At 44.2% G+C, this 17,138-nt stretch overlaps 3 protein-coding genes across 3 annotated transcripts; 1 reads left to right on the top strand and 2 right to left on the bottom strand.

Moving 5' to 3' along the window:
- Positions 1–300: 300 nt before the first annotated feature.
- PCYB_126740 (hypothetical protein) lies at positions 301–1,425 on the bottom strand (the record flags this gene model as incomplete). Its single annotated transcript, XM_004224008.1, has 1 exon — positions 301–1,425. A coding segment is annotated over one exon (1,122 nt), but the record flags the coding sequence as incomplete, so codon positions are not given.
- A 3,067-nt stretch (positions 1,426–4,492) lies between these two features.
- On the top strand, positions 4,493–10,276 carry PCYB_126730 (hypothetical protein; the record flags this gene model as incomplete). The annotated part of the gene is made up of 2 exons (XM_004224007.1): positions 4,493–5,106; positions 5,542–10,276. The coding sequence occupies 2 exons, from the start codon at positions 4,493–4,495 to the stop codon at positions 10,274–10,276; spliced, it is 5,349 nt and encodes a 1,782-aa protein (XP_004224055.1).
- A 1,512-nt stretch (positions 10,277–11,788) lies between these two features.
- Positions 11,789–15,954, bottom strand: PCYB_126720 (multidrug resistance protein 2; the record flags this gene model as incomplete). The annotated part of the gene is made up of 1 exon (XM_004224006.1): positions 11,789–15,954. A coding segment is annotated over one exon (4,164 nt), but the record flags the coding sequence as incomplete, so codon positions are not given.
- Positions 15,955–17,138: the final 1,184 nt, after the last annotated feature.

Below are 17,138 nucleotides of genomic sequence, written 5' to 3'. Positions count from 1 at the left end.
ATAATATTCTCACATATCGAATGTTGCATTTAAAATGGGTAAAAAAAAAATTCATATAAATGGCGCAGTGCCATGGAGGGAGACGGGGGGGGGGAATCTTATCCCCCAATTCGACCTACGGATGTAAATCACATCACATGGGGCGAATTCCCCACGGTGACAGTCTAGGGCATAGGGGGAAGAGTCTTTACCAACGCGTGGCAGTGGGGTTATACTCGCTGGGTCACGCAGTTGCTATCTCGGAATATCTGTATGTTGGGGAATAACATTCCTCCACTTGTGCAGTGTGTGTGTCCCCCTCAGAGGTAGGCGCGCCCCCGTGTGAGGTTCCAATATTTGACAAACTTCTCCAATAAGTCCGCTTTTACGTTGACGAGGGTTCCACCCGTGGGCTTCATGAGGCCCATGAGGCTCCTCAAGTAGTGAACGAGTTCATCGCAGTGGGAAAAGTCAAATTCGCGTAACGATTCGGCAATGTCCTTTTCGTTCAGCCACACAATTTTTATTTTATTATATATATTAAAACAGAGAAGGATAATATGAAGGACGGGATTAAAAACGGTATGCGGAGAGGTGTAAAAGTTATTCCATTTTTTGTTGAGTATATTTGTTTCGTAAATAAAAGCAATTAAGTTACATTTGTTTTTAATAACATATTCGGAGTGTGTGAAAATTTCATTTTTCCAAAGGAGAATACAGGAGCCATTACTTTTCATACCTTCTGGAAATATGACAACTGATTTTATTTTCTTATTCTTCGCGAAGACATGTACTTGTTCCAAATTTTTAAATTCTCCTTTTTTGTTGGGGATAGAAAATTGCAGAGATAGCTTTATTAGGTCGAAGAAAAAAACTGGAGAAAGACTTCCATTTTTGTTAATAATAACAAAGAGTGGGTTAAGACGGTATGCTAAATATAAAATATCAACGAAGGAGGTAAAGTTGGACAGATATATATGGCCATAGTCATCATAACTGAACGGTATTTTTTTCTTCATACATTTTATTTTAACTCTCTTGTGGCTAGCATACTCTTCATCCATGTAGAAGAAGCCCAAATAAAACAACAACAGTCTACAGTAAATGCACTGTATTATTTGATAGAAAAAGTCCTTAACGCATTGGAATATGAACAGGTTCACTAGGCTGTTTAAAAAAATCATAAAAATCAACGTCAGGGAGAGGAAGCAGAAGCGACACAGCACCAATGGGAACAGCAGAAACTTCAGAAGCTTCTCGTGGACACTCAATTTGTTGTTTACCCATAAGGGCAAAAATGGATTTATTCCTGTGGCTGCGTCTGCGAACTCGCGGTACTTTTCCATTTTCCCATATTTTTCGTTTATTCTTTCGGTCTCATCCGGGACATGTTTCCGTGCCGCTCGCTGCCAGCTTATTCCCGCTACCTGCCGCTTCACCGATCGTCTGCACGAGTGCACGGCTGCACGTCTGCGCGTCTGCACGTCTGCACCTCTTCACCTCTGCACCGCTGCACCTCTGCACCTCTGCACCTCTGCACCTCTGCGCGTTTCCTATCCACTTCTTCTGCCCACCTCTTTGGCCCCTCCCCGAGTGGGACTCAGCTTCGGAAACACACGTCGTACCATGCGGTTCTGTCCTCCACAGATTTGACGCTCACGGGTGAGCCTCCGCACCGCAGCGGCGCCAAAAGCTTATGCGTGTTAATGAAGTGGGAATGAGAGCCCCCCTCCAATAGAGCCCACACGTGGAACCATTTAAGAAAAAGTCTCTCTCCCCCGTCCAAATAAAAAAGATGTCCTTCTTTTTCCTTTCTGCTTTTTATTTCCTCCTTTTATTTAGTGTAGCTTCCCTCACACGTCAACCTTTATTTTCACCTTAAAATTCTGCGAGCATATGTCACTGCTCCTTGGCCTCTTACATGACACATAATTTCCGATGCGATTTTTCTTGCCTGGCACGATTTTCTTCCTTCCCCGTGTTTTGTACAAGTCGTCACCTTTATGCTTTTTTGCCAATTCCGTCCCACATACAAATACGCGTGTGCCTCGTGCTGCTACATGTATATAATAATACCTGCACATCAAACTCGATCGCGTACCTTTTTTTTTTTTTGCAAATGATTTTCCTTTCTCAGGAAGGGAAGATATTTTTTGTTAATTTTTTTTTTTTTTTTTCCCACCTTTGTTCCGCATTTATCGTTATATATTTATACCCCCATTTCGGATTTTTTTTTTTTTTTTTTTTGTAAGCTTTCGTATTGCAATAAATCTCTCACAGGGTGGTACATATTACTTCAACATTGGGGTTTTTTTTTTTTTTTTGGGAGGGGAGGAGGGGTACTTGTGCGGATGTACCCACACGCATATGCGCATGCAATCCGTAGTAGTTATTTTGTGCCAACTTTTCATGCTAAGGGGGAGATGCTTCAGAAGGTCATTAGGCAACACTTGGGCGAGGTAGACCATGTGCCGGTGCCGGGGAACTTACACATAATGGCTAACGGTCGCACAGGGGTCATTTCGTAGTGGAAAGTGTGAAAGTACACGCGTGGTTGTCCCGACGAAGGTAGCTACACATGGGAGGTTGCTTCTTCTTTTTCCTTTTCTTCCTTTTTCCTTTTTTTTTTTTTTTTTTTTTTTTTCCTCCGACTAAGTGTTGACCAACAGAGGTGCCAAACTTTCTTCCCAACCGCGCAAGCACAACTTTGAAATTTTAGTGCATGCCAAAAAGATGTTTCATTTGGCAGAAAGGCACATCGTTAGTCACCATGTGTGTAATGCCAAGGGGAGCTGGTGGTGCTTAAATGGCGTCCCCAGGGGAGGTGATGATGCTTAAATGGTATCCCCAGGGATGGTCCTAGCTCTAGGTATATTCTCCAAGTAGGTAAAACGAGCATATGTGTATTTTTATATTGCCACTGTTCTGCAGAGGAGCGGGTTTCATTCCAGCTCGGCAACCGGTTGGAGGTTCATCTGAAAAATCGCGGTGAGGACATTGTACTCATAGCAAACATTTGTGTGGACACAAGAGAGGTGATATGCCTTGGAGGGAATAAACCGAAGCCCCCACAGGCGTTCACTTGTTTGGCTCACTTCTTTGGCATACCTGCAAGGGGGGAAAACACTTCGGTCTCAGTGTATCCCTCCCCGATGGTGACTCCGATCGGTTAAAAATAAAAAATGACCAGCATGCACTGCGCATTATGGGTTGCCTAATCACTTGGGATGCGTCCATTCCGCCTCCAGGGAGTGTCCCCCCCAGTGAGTATCCACCCAGTGAGTATCCACCCAGTGAGCACCCCCCCCTTTGGTTGTTACACATTCAAAGTGACCCGTCGGGAGGGGTGAAAAAAAGCCTCCCCTCTAGGCACCTCCAAAAAAAAGTGTAACATTTTAAATCATCTTTATAATGACCCCCCAACAGTACATTGCGTCAACGTAGAGTAGACCATTGCCAGAAGTGCAAAAAATGTATGTTAATTATTCCAAGTGGGGGAATCCAAAGAGAAAAAAAAAAAAAAAAAAAAAAAAAAAAATTACCGACAATGGGAGTATACACCTCGGTAGGGCTACAAAAGAAGGCAGTTTTACTTGTTCTCACTTTTGCTGCCTTTCGAGAAGGCACCCTTTTTACTCGCTTTTATTTTATACTTAATGCGCGTCCTAAAGGGTTATCCCAACACAACAACCTGTGTAGTTGCGATCAGTAGACAACACAATTGGGGAACAATGCAAAAGGTTACGATTTACCACTTTGCAGAGGGTAGCCATAACAAGCGATATTTACACACTTGTGTGCAAAAAAAAAAAAAAAATTATGCAGGACAGCCATGCGTACAAAGCAGTCATGCAAAAAAAAAAGGTTAACATAAAAAGTAAGAATGAAAAACGCGAAATGGAACAACGAATCCCAGCATATGTTGCATTGTTTCATGTAACGGAAATTTTTCTCAATCCTACATTGGGGTGGTAAAGCAGCTTATGTTGCAGGGGATTTTCCATTTTTAAGTTTTTTTTTTTTATGCCTGCCCTTGTGCAGGACACTTGCTATTTGGCACTTCCCCCCTGGTAGAACAAAAAGTGGAAGGAGCAGACGCGGCCATTTCGCGAGTCACCCCTACCGCGTGTAAAGTTGGGTCAAGGGAAATCACCAGCACAAGTGCCACTCCGTGTAGCGCCATTTCTTCCACGCGCACGTTCGAGTTTGCCAAATTGCATAGGAGGAAAATCCCCTCCTGTTGACGCCTCTATGGTCATTTCTGCATTCATTGGTGACATAGAAACGACTTCACGGATGGGTGCGCACCCAAGTTTATTCCCCGGTTAAGCAGTGCACCATGTGGCAGTAAGTCCCTGCGAAGTACTTACCAAACAGTTGCGCCGACCCCTGTCACCCTGTCTGCCTATCCTAAGTTAAGGGTCACCCCGTCTGCCTACCCTAAGTTAAAGGTCACCCCGTCCGCCTACCCCAAGTTAAAGGTCACCCCTGCGTGGATGGAACAGGAAGAACCATGGAGAAGGATAACAAAATAGGGAAGGAGCAACTGGTATGCTGGGTGCAGAAAATGTTAAAGAGAAAACGTTTTGATTTTAGTGACCTGAGAGATGGAGCTGTCTACGTGGATCTGTTCAAGTATATATGGCCACAAATGATGAAAAAATACGAAGAAAATTACAAGCATAAATACACCACCGAAGAGAAAGAAAAAAAAAACTGGCTAATTATAAACTCTGTCCTTAATGACTTAAATATCGATTCTGATTTTATAAACTACAACCATATATGTACAGGACACTTTACCAGCTGCTACCAGTCCTTGATTGTTTTATTTTTCCTGTACTCATTAGTGAAGCATCACGAATGCGACTTTGTGCTAGCCTATCCAGTGACGAAAAAATTAACTGATTTTATGTCAAGTGATGAACCTCTAAATTGTTTACTCAGAGCTGGTTCTGTGCAACTTCCTCAAAAATTTTGCAAAGACTTTTCTAACTCTATCCAGGTGAATACCTCCACGGTAATAAACGATGAAGAAAGGGACAACCCCTTCGAAATGGGGAGGTTGCAAAACTGTGTCCCCTCGAGATGGACTCCTAAATCGCACCACAGTGCCTTCACCAATGGGTTAGACTATCCTCACAGTGTAAATGAAAAAAAATCAACTTTTCTAAGTAGTCGTGAAATTGCCCCAACGTGTGCAGATACACGTGCAGTGAATCACGATAAATCTTTTGCCTACAGGGGAGACAGTCTCCTGTCCCTGATTAGCAGCACGTCCACTGTTGCCTGCAGTAGTACAGGTGGGAACCAAGCTAAGGACACCTCAGAACGGGGTAGCACTACAAAGGGGAAGGTAAACACACCACTGTGTGACACTGCGGATGGTATCTCCCGTGAGGTAACCTACCAAGGAAAAGAAAACCCCATCAAATGTGTAGAAAAAAAATGGATCGGTGAAACCACTGGTGAGAAACGGCTGAACAACGAGGGGATAAACGAAGAACCCATCAGAAGTAACACCCCATACAGCTTCGACCAAATGGTCACCCATCCCCGCAGCAACTTTTTCAAATATTTCAACAAAACGGAGGTAAGAAAAAGTGAAATTTTAGAAAAGGGATCACATGATGATAAGAAAAAAAGTATCTTTCTCCAGACTCCACATTTAAACTACCTTCCATCTGCAAACATTGGCAGTAGCAGTTGTGTAAATGATCACAAAGCTATACAAGCTGATGTGAAGAAAACCAAAGTGGATGCAAGTTGTCAATCTGAGAATGATCCTTTTTTTAATTTCTTCCTTAATCACAATTCGGTGACTAATTTAAAAGTTACATGGAATGATGAAGAGAAAAATATTAAAGGGGAATCCTTTATTTTGTTTTTAAAGACACAAATAAAAATGTACAAAAGGGAACTTGGTCTGAGGGAGGAGGAACTAGAAGTAACTAGCCAAATAAAAAAAAAAGAAATGGAAGATATTAAAATGGCTCACTCTACCCAACTAGAGATGCTCCGAGAAAAACACCAAGCTCAAATTTTTTACTTAAAACAGCAACACTTGGAAGATAAAGCAAAAATAAGGAAACAGTTTGAGACAAAAATATGCAACATAGAAGAAGACCTAACCCTAGACCTCGACGTTCTACACTGCCAGGACAAAAACTCCTTTGTGAGTAACCTACCCGATGAGAAAATGGAGTGGACCAAATTGAAAGAAGAGGAGAGATCTACACCCAAACATAGACATAAACACAACTGTGGAAAACAAAATAGGGGAAATGTCACAGAAGGCGTAGATACACCAGTAGACTACGATGAGGAGGATGCAAACATTAACCGTTTTCTGTTTGACCAGGTAGATATGGGAAGTGTGTTGAGTGGAGGAAGTTCCGGAAGGGATCACTACAGCGATGACATTCCTAAGAAGCGGAAATTCTTAAGTTTCGATTACTGCCTTGAGGATGGAAAAGTGAGAGAAACGTCAGGGGGGGAACCTGAAGGAGAAGACCAAGGACCGCTATACACAGGAACAGGCGCAGATCTAACTTCCAACACAAGAGGGGAGACACCCCGTGTAGAAACACACACGAGCAGCAACATCCGGGCAGCCATTAACAAAATAAAGCAGCTTGTTAGCAAAAAAAATATGGAACACGAACTGAACAACGAACACATAAGAGGAGAAATTGCAACTCTGAGGAATGCAGTTGAAAATTTTCAATGTCGACGAGGGTGCGAATTTGATCTAGTCACAGAAAGTGCTCAGGTTGTGAGCGAACTGTTACAGTCGATTGATAGGGAAGAGGAGCAGCAGGAAGAAGGAGAAGAAGGAGAAGGAGAAGTGCCCCCCAAAGGCTGGGACACGTTTTCCTATATAGAGAGGGAGCAAAATAAAATTTACGAGATGATAAAAAGGGGCCATAATGGTCTCCTCAAAAACGACCAAGTGGTGAAAATCCTCGACGGGAGTTCCCTAATTCGGCTGCTCGTCCGCGTAGTTTGTGCATTAAAGTTGGAAAGGGTGAAACGTCGCCTCGTCGGTGAACGGGTGGCCAGTAAGGAAAGCAGCGAAAGGAGGGGAAGCAGCGAAAGGAGGGGAAGCAGCGAAAGGAGGGGAAGCAGTGAAAGAAGGGAAGGCGGCGAAAGAAGGGAAGGCGGCGAAAGAAGGGAAGGCGGCGAAAGAAGGGAAGGCGGCGAAAGAAGGGAAGGCGGCGAAAGAAGGGTAAGCAATGACAGAAGAGTAAGCAGTGACAGAATCAACGAACGAAGAAGCGAACGAAGCAGCGAAACCGGGGCGAGGGGTGCGTTCGCGTCTAACGACACCCCAAGCAATGAAATAAAAAAAATCGAGCACGAAATGGAAACGGAGGAACATATAAAAAGTGTCGAAAGGAAGAATAAACGATTACAGTGCCTCAATGAGTACTACAAAAAGAGGTTAGGACATCTAGAGGTGTGGACACACGCGCTGGAAGACTTAAAATCAAAGTGCAAAAAATTTTACACAGAAAATGGCAGACATGCGTTTACGAATGGAGGGGAAGAGAGGGTTCTTCACGAATGCTCGGAGATCCCTCCTTCAGGTGACTCATGGGACGGGGCGGCTTCGTCTGAGCGGTTAGCCAATGCGCAGCTGGCACCCGAATCTGTGCCCATGCATCCGCTTGCGTCGTTGCCCCCCTTCCTGTGGTCTCCAGAATTTTATTTGCGATCTTTTGAAGAAGAAAACGAAAGGGACGCACAGCTCATGCGTCTGTTGAAGCTGCTCGGTAGATGTGAAAATGAGGAGGATACGCTTCTTTTCCGAAGTGACCTCCCTATGAGGTGCGGAAGGAGTGATAACGAGGTGAAGAGTACAAAGGAGAGGGAAGAAGAAAATAGGAAGCAACAAAATCCAGATAAGCATAAACTGAGTGTATATTCCACAGAAGCATTGCTAAAAAAAAAACTAACATACAATTTTTGGCTAATTCTTGGAGACATATACAACTACAAGAATGTTATAGTCGAAGCGTGCCATTATATTTGTCATTCAAATATCATGATGAATAGGTACTTCATAACAAGTGAGCATAAAATGAGAGAGGAAAGAAGGATATTCGAAAACACTTGCAACGGTAAGGATACTGTTCACATGGAAGAAAAATACAAATGGAGACAACTCATCGGAAGAGCGACATTGAGTAGGGACTTATATAAAGAGAAATATTTACAACTACAAAGAGAAAATGAAAAGGAAAAAAAGAATTTCCTGCATCTAACCAACCTCTGCTATGAACAAGAAAGTGTCAAATATAAAAATACCATTCTTAAATTTAGACAGGTGGATCATAACTATAGGGTTTACAAAGCTAGAGAAAAAAAATGGGTTCAGCTAGCCAAACTGCTCATAACCGAATTGATAAATTCGTCAAAGGGCAACCAGGAAGAAGTGAAGAATGTCTGGCTGGAAATTGTCGCAACTGAGGGGAAGAAGAGGGAGAAGCATAAGAAGCATAAGAAGCAGAAGGAGAAGAAGCGGAAGGAGAACAAAAAGTGCGTGCAGGGGGGAGGTCCCAGCTGGGAGAGCCATATCGAAGAATGCATACCTAATGACGCTTGCGAAGGTGTGGCTGAAGAAACCTCTCATTTGACGCCAATCAGACGGAAAACAAAAGAGGTGGAAAATTTAGGGGAAACTCACCAAGGGGGGGAAAGCAAAATGGGGAAGGGAACCTTAACCAATAGCGCAAGGGACCACGGCGGACAGAACAAACGGAGCAGTACTACCAACCGTTTCGGTACTACCAACCGTTGCAGTAGTGACAAATTGGGATCCGCATCTAAGGGGGGGAAAGAAAAAGCCCACAGGGATCGCAGCAATAACGATATGTGCCGCCAAGACCAGTCAATGTGTAAGCAAGTGTCTCCCCCAGGCCGTGGTGCGAAGCGCGCGAGCGCTGAACAGGACGAAGGGGGAAACAAACGAAGTGAATCGAACCGCTGTAGGAGGGATTATTTTACAGGGATCGAGGTGAACTGCTACAAAGGAGATCTTCACGAGAGCGGTGCGAACTGCTGCAAAGGAGATCTTCACGAGAGCGGTGCGAACTACTACGCCAAAGACTTCCACACCTTCCTGAATGATGTGCAAAGTAGTTGCGTCCTTAGCTTCTCTTCTGCGAGTGAAGCGGACATTTGGGTGTCGGAAGGGGAGGGCACTACTCCCGAGCCGCTGCATAGTGATGTAGACAGCGATGGAGGCAGCGGCACTGACTTAGGTGTAGATGGAAGTGCCGTACGCCTTGCCACTAGCAAAAGCGCAGCCCAAACGGTTAATAAAAGTGCTGCTCAAACGGTTAATAAAAGCGCTGCCCAAACCGCTAACCAAAACGCTGCCCAAACCGCTAACCAAAACGCTGCCCAAACCGCTAACCAAAACGCTGCCCAAACCGCTAACCAAAACGCTGAGCATGGCGCGAGTCATGGCCCCAGCCGAGGTGGCGAAGCGTGGGAGACCAGACTGAAACAAATGGCAGAGGAGTCATGTACGATGTTCCAAAGAATTCTCTGCATGAAAGAAGAAGAAATAACGGAAAGAAAAAAAAAAATTGAACTTCTGGAAGGAGAACTAAACGAAATGAAGAAGCAAAAACAGAGTCAGGAAAATAAGTACGCATGTCTGAAGGAACAAGAAAATGACTTAGTTAAGAGGTTAGGATCCTTAAGCGACTTAATATCGAATTTGAATGACCAAATGTACAAAATGAATCGAGAAAAAATCTGTAGTGAAAATAAAAGCTTAACCAAACAACAGGAACTTCACACCATTGTGAGGAATTATGAATGTACGATAAAATTAATAAAATCTCATTTGAAGAAATATCCCTCCGTTTTGTGCCTCATAGACGCAGTGACGGATGGGGACAGGGAGATAATCCTGGACTTGGTCAGCTCGGGTGAGAATTACAACGGGGGTGAGAATGACAAAGGGGGTGAGAATGACAAAGGGGGTGAGAATGACAAATGGGGTGAGAATTACAAGGGGGGTCAGAATGACAAAGGGGGGCTAAGTTTTTCTCTTCAGGTGGATAAGCACACCCACGTGAAGGAGAAACAAAATTGTGTAATTAAGAGCGTTGCACGGGAGACACCCATAATGGCAGCCACGAAGACAGCCACAAATGACGACTCGCAAATCTTGGACAATTTAGAGGGAGCCAATATGTCAGTCGGGGGAGAAGACAAATGGGAGGGCATCCCTGATTTTTCTCTAACCGATTTGATAAGGGATATGGGGTGGGACAATTAGCCTAGTCCCACACGCGGGTTATAACAAATGGGAGCAGGGCGTACGCGAAAAGTGAAAAAAGAAGAATTTACTGCGGCATAACTTGCATCGTTGTGTCACTTTTGCGCACTTCCATTTGGACATTTGCTTTTTTTTGTTTTTGGAATGCTCTCTAGTGGCGTTCTTTTTTTTTTGCGCCACTCGAAGGGGTATCTCCTCCTTCTTAACGAAATCAAAAGAGGTAACTGAATGTCTCTCACTCTATTGCGCAGATTGAGGAGTGTAAAAAAATTACATTTTGTAAGGTTAATTATTTAAAAGTTTTTTTTTTGGGGGGGGGGAGCAGTAGTTCTGCACGGGGAAAATACTGCACAACGTACTCTACATATGTGACGTGCGGTGGCACGCGCGGACGTACTCAAATAGGCAGCAAGAGATGAGAGTGGTGCGATAAATGGGAGCGATAAATGGGAGTAATGAATGGAAGCAATGAATGGGGGTAATGGATGGGAGTCATATATAGGCAGTCGCAAATGGGCAACCGCGGTTGAAGGCGCCAATTCCCTGTTACGGGTCTTCACTACGACGTGACGAACGTAAAACGAATTATGCAAACGTTCCAGAAAAAAGGAAAAAAAAAAAGAACACAGCTGACACGTCTACGTAACCCATGTGCACAGGCATACACAATGGTACAATGAATTAATCTTACGGAATTAAAAAAAAAATAAAAGGGGAAAAAAATTACACGCAATGCATTTATGTCGCAGGATTAGTCATCACTGCGCTGTTCATATTTGCCAGAGGGCACGGAGAGGAGTATACACACACGCGCGCGTACATATATAAAAATATACATGTGTTGGTGTGGGTGTATGTATGTGTGTTGGCGTGTGTGTTGCTGTGCGTGTTGGTGTGTGTGTGGGGGGTGTTGGTCCATGAAGCGGTGATGACCGTTAAAGGTCGCCCACAGTGTGCCCCCCGTGTATATATATATGCGTATACGTACATGTGTTGTGTGCGTTCGGGGCGTAATTAAAACTACTGTTGACGTTGCAGTGAATTCTGAAACGAGTCATATGCTCGTTACATCACGTCTGTGCATATGGATACATATACACGTGTGCGTTTAAAAAAAAAAAAAAGAAAAAAAAATTATGACATGATGTGATTGTCATATGCTATGAGGGTGGGGGGTATGATGTACAAAAATACATATGGGAAGTAACACATGATGTCTACGTGTTACCTCCTCTTTTAAAAAAAAAAAAAAAATCATTAGAAGTTTTTTTCCTTTAATTCTAGGCATTTAATTGTCGATTGATATTCATACTTTGCATACCTCTTGTGCTCCACACCTGAGTGATAGTTTTGACCTCCAACTGGGATGTAAACATGGGTTGGAAATATGGGTCCAATAACACCATCGTCCTATTTTTTTTTTTTTTTTTGGGGGGGTATGGTTGCGAAGGGGAAGCTCTTAACGGGTTATGTTGCTCCTCTCCATTCTACCTATCACGGGATTCGTTCACTTCAATAATCATCGTCGTCAGCCCCGTTGTCGTAACTATAGTCATGGTCCAGCGCGGCGGCATTGTAATCGTAACTGACGGAGTGCTCGTTAGCAGTCGTCGGGTCGTTCGCAGTCGTCGGGTCGTTCGCAGTCGTCGGGTCGTTAGCAATCGTCGGGTCGTTAGCAATCGTCGGGTCGTTAGCAATCGTCGGGTCGTTAGCAATCGTCGAGTGGTTCACGTTCACCTGTTCATTCGCCGTTGTCCTGTCGTATACGTTTTCTTGCTCGTGTATGTTACTCGGTTCGCTTACGTCCACTTGGTAGTCGACCTGGAAGCCACTGCTGTAGTCTTGGTTGTCCAAATCGTTCGTGCTGATGTTGTTGCCGTTGCTTCCACTTCCACTAAAGGTATTCGCGTCATTGTTAATATTGTTGTCTTCTCCACGTATGTCAAGCTCGTTGTTCGTGCTGCTACTATTGTAGCTGTTAGGATTGGTGTCGTTATCCAATGGGGTGTTGCCGCTGTCCAGCCCGCTATACGCACTGCTGTCAAGCGCACTATTCTGCTCTTCCCTGCCAACCGTTATTTGCTCGCTGCTGACTGGCTCCATGGTTATATGCTCTCCGCCATCTATGACACTGTTTTCGCTACTGCCCGCGCCGACGCTGACATGCTCACCGCTGACTCCGACGCTCGCGCGTTCTGCGCTAGCGTGTTCTTCGCTAACGTGTTCTGCGCTCGCTTCTCCAACGGCGATGTTGGCCTCATCGACATGCCCGTTGCTGCTTCGCACACTGCCCAATTCGTTCCTTACGTGCTCGGGGTCGTTCACCTTGATGCTGGAGGCGGCGTCACTCTGCCTTCCGCTGTGCACGCTTCCACGGTCACTTTGCCTTCCGCTGTGCACGCTTCCTCGATCACTTTGCCTTCCGCTGTGCACGCTTCCACGGTCACTCTGCCTTCCACTCTGCGCACTTCCTCGATCACTTTGCCTGCCACTCTGCACACTTCCACCTCGAACGCTTCCACCCGGCGCACTTCCACCCTGCGCGCCTCCACTCCTCATGCTGCCGTCGCCACAGCTGCTATGCACAGTATCGTTGCTGGCGTCGCTACCCTTAAAAATACTGACATCGTTCTCCTTCTTGGCCTCGTAAATGGTGCTATAGTTTTCGTTAGCGCCTCCATAGACGCTGTTCACGTTTTGGTTGCTTGGGCTGAAGATGCTCCTGCCGCTGGCGAAGTCGCTCACATTGGCGATGCCGCTCATGTTGTTCATGCTGCCGACTCTGTTGACATCGCTGGCTCTGGCATTGGTCACACTTCCAGCCGCGTTGCTGCAGCTGCTGCTGGCTTTTCTGCTGCTGCCTTTTCTGCTGCTGGCTTTTCTGCTGCTGGCTCTACTACCGCTGGCTTTACTGCCGCTGGCTTCATTACCTCTCGCCATGCTGGCACGGCCGGCCCTGACGGCGCTCCTCGCGGCTTCCTTCACAATGCTGTGCATGTCGAGATGCCCACCTCCCTTCTTGCGGCGGCCGTAGTTATCCTCCTGTTCGCCACTACCTGAGAAGGCACTCCTTGCACTGCTAGCCTTGCCAACACGACCGACGCCTGTTTTCAACCCATCGGGTCCAAGCTCAGACGTGTCTCCCCCCTGTCTAGTCAACGCAGGAGCACTCCTATTGTCATCATTTGAAAAATTATCATCCGTAAAAAGGTCATTCGATCTAGATTGCATATTCCACATCTCCGTGTACTCTCCATTCAATTTGAGCAAATGCTGATGGGTTCCTCTCTCCACAATTCTACCTTTATTTAACAGAATAATTAACTCTGCGGAGGAAATGGTACTAAGTCTATGTGCAATTATAATTAGGGTTCTGTTTTTTCTTAAATCTTCTACAGCTTTTTGAAACAAAAATTCCGTTTTTGAGTCCAATGAGCTAGTAGCTTCATCAAAAATAACAATTTTTGGATCTTTCAGTAAGCATCTAGCTATGGCGATCCTTTGTCTCTCACCACCAGACAGTTTGACCCCCTTGTCTCCAACAACAGTATCCCATTTCTTCGGAAGAGACATAATAAAATCGTACAACTGAGCAGACTTGACAGCATCAATTAACTGTTCCTCTGTTGCGTCTAGCTTTCCATAAAGTATGTTATAACGTATCGTCTCGTTAAAAAGGATAGTATCCTGAGGGACTATTCCGATGATATTTCTAATAGAATTTCTTGTATACTCTGATACATTCCTTCCTCCAATTTTTATTTCTCCCTCTGCATCGTAAAATCGGTAAAGTAGTTTCGAAATTGTCGTTTTTCCTGAACCAGTATGACCAACAATAGCACAAGTAGTACCCGGCTGTATATATATGTTAACATCCTTCAGTGCCATATGCAAAGGTTGAGATGGGTAGTGAAAATTAACATCAACAAATTGAATACTGACTCCAAATTTTTTTTCATGTGAGGTCAGGGTGAACGCTTCTAAGTCGGAGTCCTCTGGTATGTCTACCTTTTCTCTCAAAATGTCTGTCAAATCACTTATATCTGTAAAAGATTTTACTATATTTGCATAGAGAGTTCCTAGAATGGTTAACGGGGCAAACACATTGGATGTGTATACTACCACACTGATGAAGGTACCACTATCAGCTCCATCATTTACAATCATACGAATTACACAGAAAAGAGTGAAAAATAAAGTGGCGTTTAGGATGAACTGCTGTATACTATTAAGTACACCCAAACTGTTCAGGATCTTCATATTATATCTATTATAGTTCGATAATGCACTACAGAACCTCTTAATTTCGTAATTTTCATTACTGAAATATTTTACATTTTCATAATTACTTAAAGAATCATGAGCAATGTCATGGTAGACGTTATCCATTTTATTCGCCTTACTTCTTATCTTCTTTCTCCACTTTGTTATTTTAATAGTAGCATATATATAGAGAGTAAGTCCCAGGTAGAGGACACTCCCCAAAACGCTATTTTTATATTTAATTACAAAAATGATACAAGTAACAATACCTTCTATGGTAGCTGGAATGATATACATCAGTAATGAGTTCATCAAGCTATTTGCACTTTCGGTACCTCTATCTACAATCCTCATTATCCCACCTGCATTCTTCGTGGAGAACCATTCATATGACAAGTTGTGAAATTTCTGAAAAATCGATTCTTGTAATTCGATAAAAGCTGATTGCTGTATTTGTGAATATAAAATCCCACACATCTCTTTTAAAAATTTGGAGATGAAAAAAAAGGTTACATACATGGTGAGATAAAATACGGAATTCTTCATGTCTTTTTTCAACACTTCGTTGGAGGCTAGTCCTAGGTATATTGGGCAGATCACACTGAATACCTTTGATAGGATAATCAACAGGAATATAATAACAACGTATGTGCGTAGAATTAGGCTGTTTCCTTTTTGGTCTACTCTCCTGCTGGGCCACATGTAGGGCAGTAGAATGTTACTGAATTCTTTGTACGTTAGCTTGTCCTCCAGGAAGCTTATGTTCGAGTTGGATTTGGCAGAGGGGGAGGAAGAAGAGGCGCCATTGTTCCCACCACTGCCTCCGCCGTTAGCACTACCGCCACCACTACCACCAGCACTACCGCCAGCACTACCATTCCCGCCTTGCATCTTCTTATCCGGGAGGTAGTTCTTGTTCTTCTTGAGGAGGGCCTCCTTCACGTTCTTCTCGATAAATGCGTTGCCCATCTGAGCGACCTTCCTCTTGCACCAGCTCTTTTTCTTCTTCGTGCTTTTGAACACATCATCCGAGTCGCTTAGCCTATTGTAGGACTGGTTCCAATTGAGAGTACTTTTACCATCAGGTGGTATCGAATCATTATTCATCGTACTTATGTCCGTCTCTTGCAAATTGCTTCCCATCTCTGCACCGAAAATTTGGTACTTTTTGCATTTCAAGTCATTCACAAGAATCCTTTCCATCTCATCCTTTGCAATAATATTTCTCTTTTTCACAGTGTTCAGCTGAATATGCACAAAGTAAAAATAAATGGAAGAACACAAGCTGTACAGCATAATAACTCCCCTAGCGATACTCACATAAACGGACTTGTACTGATCTATGGGTTCTCCTCCACTCATCATGTTATATTCCAAATTGATCATCTTCAGGGTGTTTAGGATAACCAATATACCTGTGAAGTGCCTCGAAAAAAATTTCACCTTTTGGAGCGTCTTCAAGGAACTTATTTTTGCATACATAAGAACCAACCCTAGGGTATAAAATATTCTGAACACGTTAAGGAAAAATAAATCCGCCAACGATTTGGAAAAGCTGTAAAATGTATCCTTTTCATTTTTGTAACTTTGCTTGACATCAAATTGGTAGCACCCCAGGAACAGCAAAACCAGGATCACAATGTCGACTACATGATATATGCTGATTTTTTTTTGCAACTTTCTTCTCTTGATTTCGTTCTGTATCCCCAGGTACCGCAGGTACTCGTAGTTCGACACGTCCATCTTGGCTCCGCCGCTCGTTCGCACGGGGCGGTCACGCAGAGCGGTTACTCAGGCAGGGCAGTTACTCACGCAGGGTGGTTATCCTCACACAGGGCGGTTACACAGAGCGGTTACACAAGGCAGTTACACAGGGCGGTTACACAGGGCGGTTACACAGAGCGGTTATACAGAGCGGTTATACAGAGCGGTTATACAGAGCGGTTATACAGAGCGGTTATACAGAGCGGCTACACAGGGCGGTCACCCACATGGAGAGCTTGATCGTGCCGAGTCGTTACCGCCTCTGCGCTGCGACGGTGCGGTACTATATGCTGGCGTTGCTCACGAATCCACGGCACTCCCGTCTCGCGTGCTGACCGTTAGAGAGAACGGGGCATCGCGTTCTTTCATGAATTATGTGACGGCAAACGGCGAGGAGAGAAACGGACGCGGCGTCAGGGAGGAATGACAAGTGGGTGGCGTATGGAACCCACAAACGGTGGTCCATGTACCAAGCGTCACGCCAAACAAATGTAGATTAGATGGCAACAAAACTGTGCACGGGAAAAGTCCGCAAAGGAGGTAACCAACCGGAGAGTGAGAAAACGGGAAAGAGAATCACGGAGAGCAGCGGGGACGGAATTGTATTGCGAAAATTTTTTCACTCATAAAGTAAAGCGCATCCCCCTACTGACGTTATCACATAATGCATATTTTCAATCCCGCGAAAAATTGAAAACGTAAAACGTACGCCTTTGCTTTGCTTTAACAATGTGGAAAAAAGGATATACATACAGTCAAGTCATTATTGCTCATAATGGCGTACGCATATAGTAAAACGTACATATAATATATATTCATTTTTTTTTTTTTTTTT

Source organism: Plasmodium cynomolgi, chromosome 12 (assembly GCF_000321355.1).
Source record: "Plasmodium cynomolgi strain B DNA, chromosome 12, whole genome shotgun sequence".
NCBI lineage: Eukaryota > Apicomplexa > Aconoidasida > Haemosporida > Plasmodiidae > Plasmodium > Plasmodium cynomolgi.
Note: the sequence above shows the minus strand (reverse complement) of the source record. Positions and strands in the feature narration are given on the sequence as shown.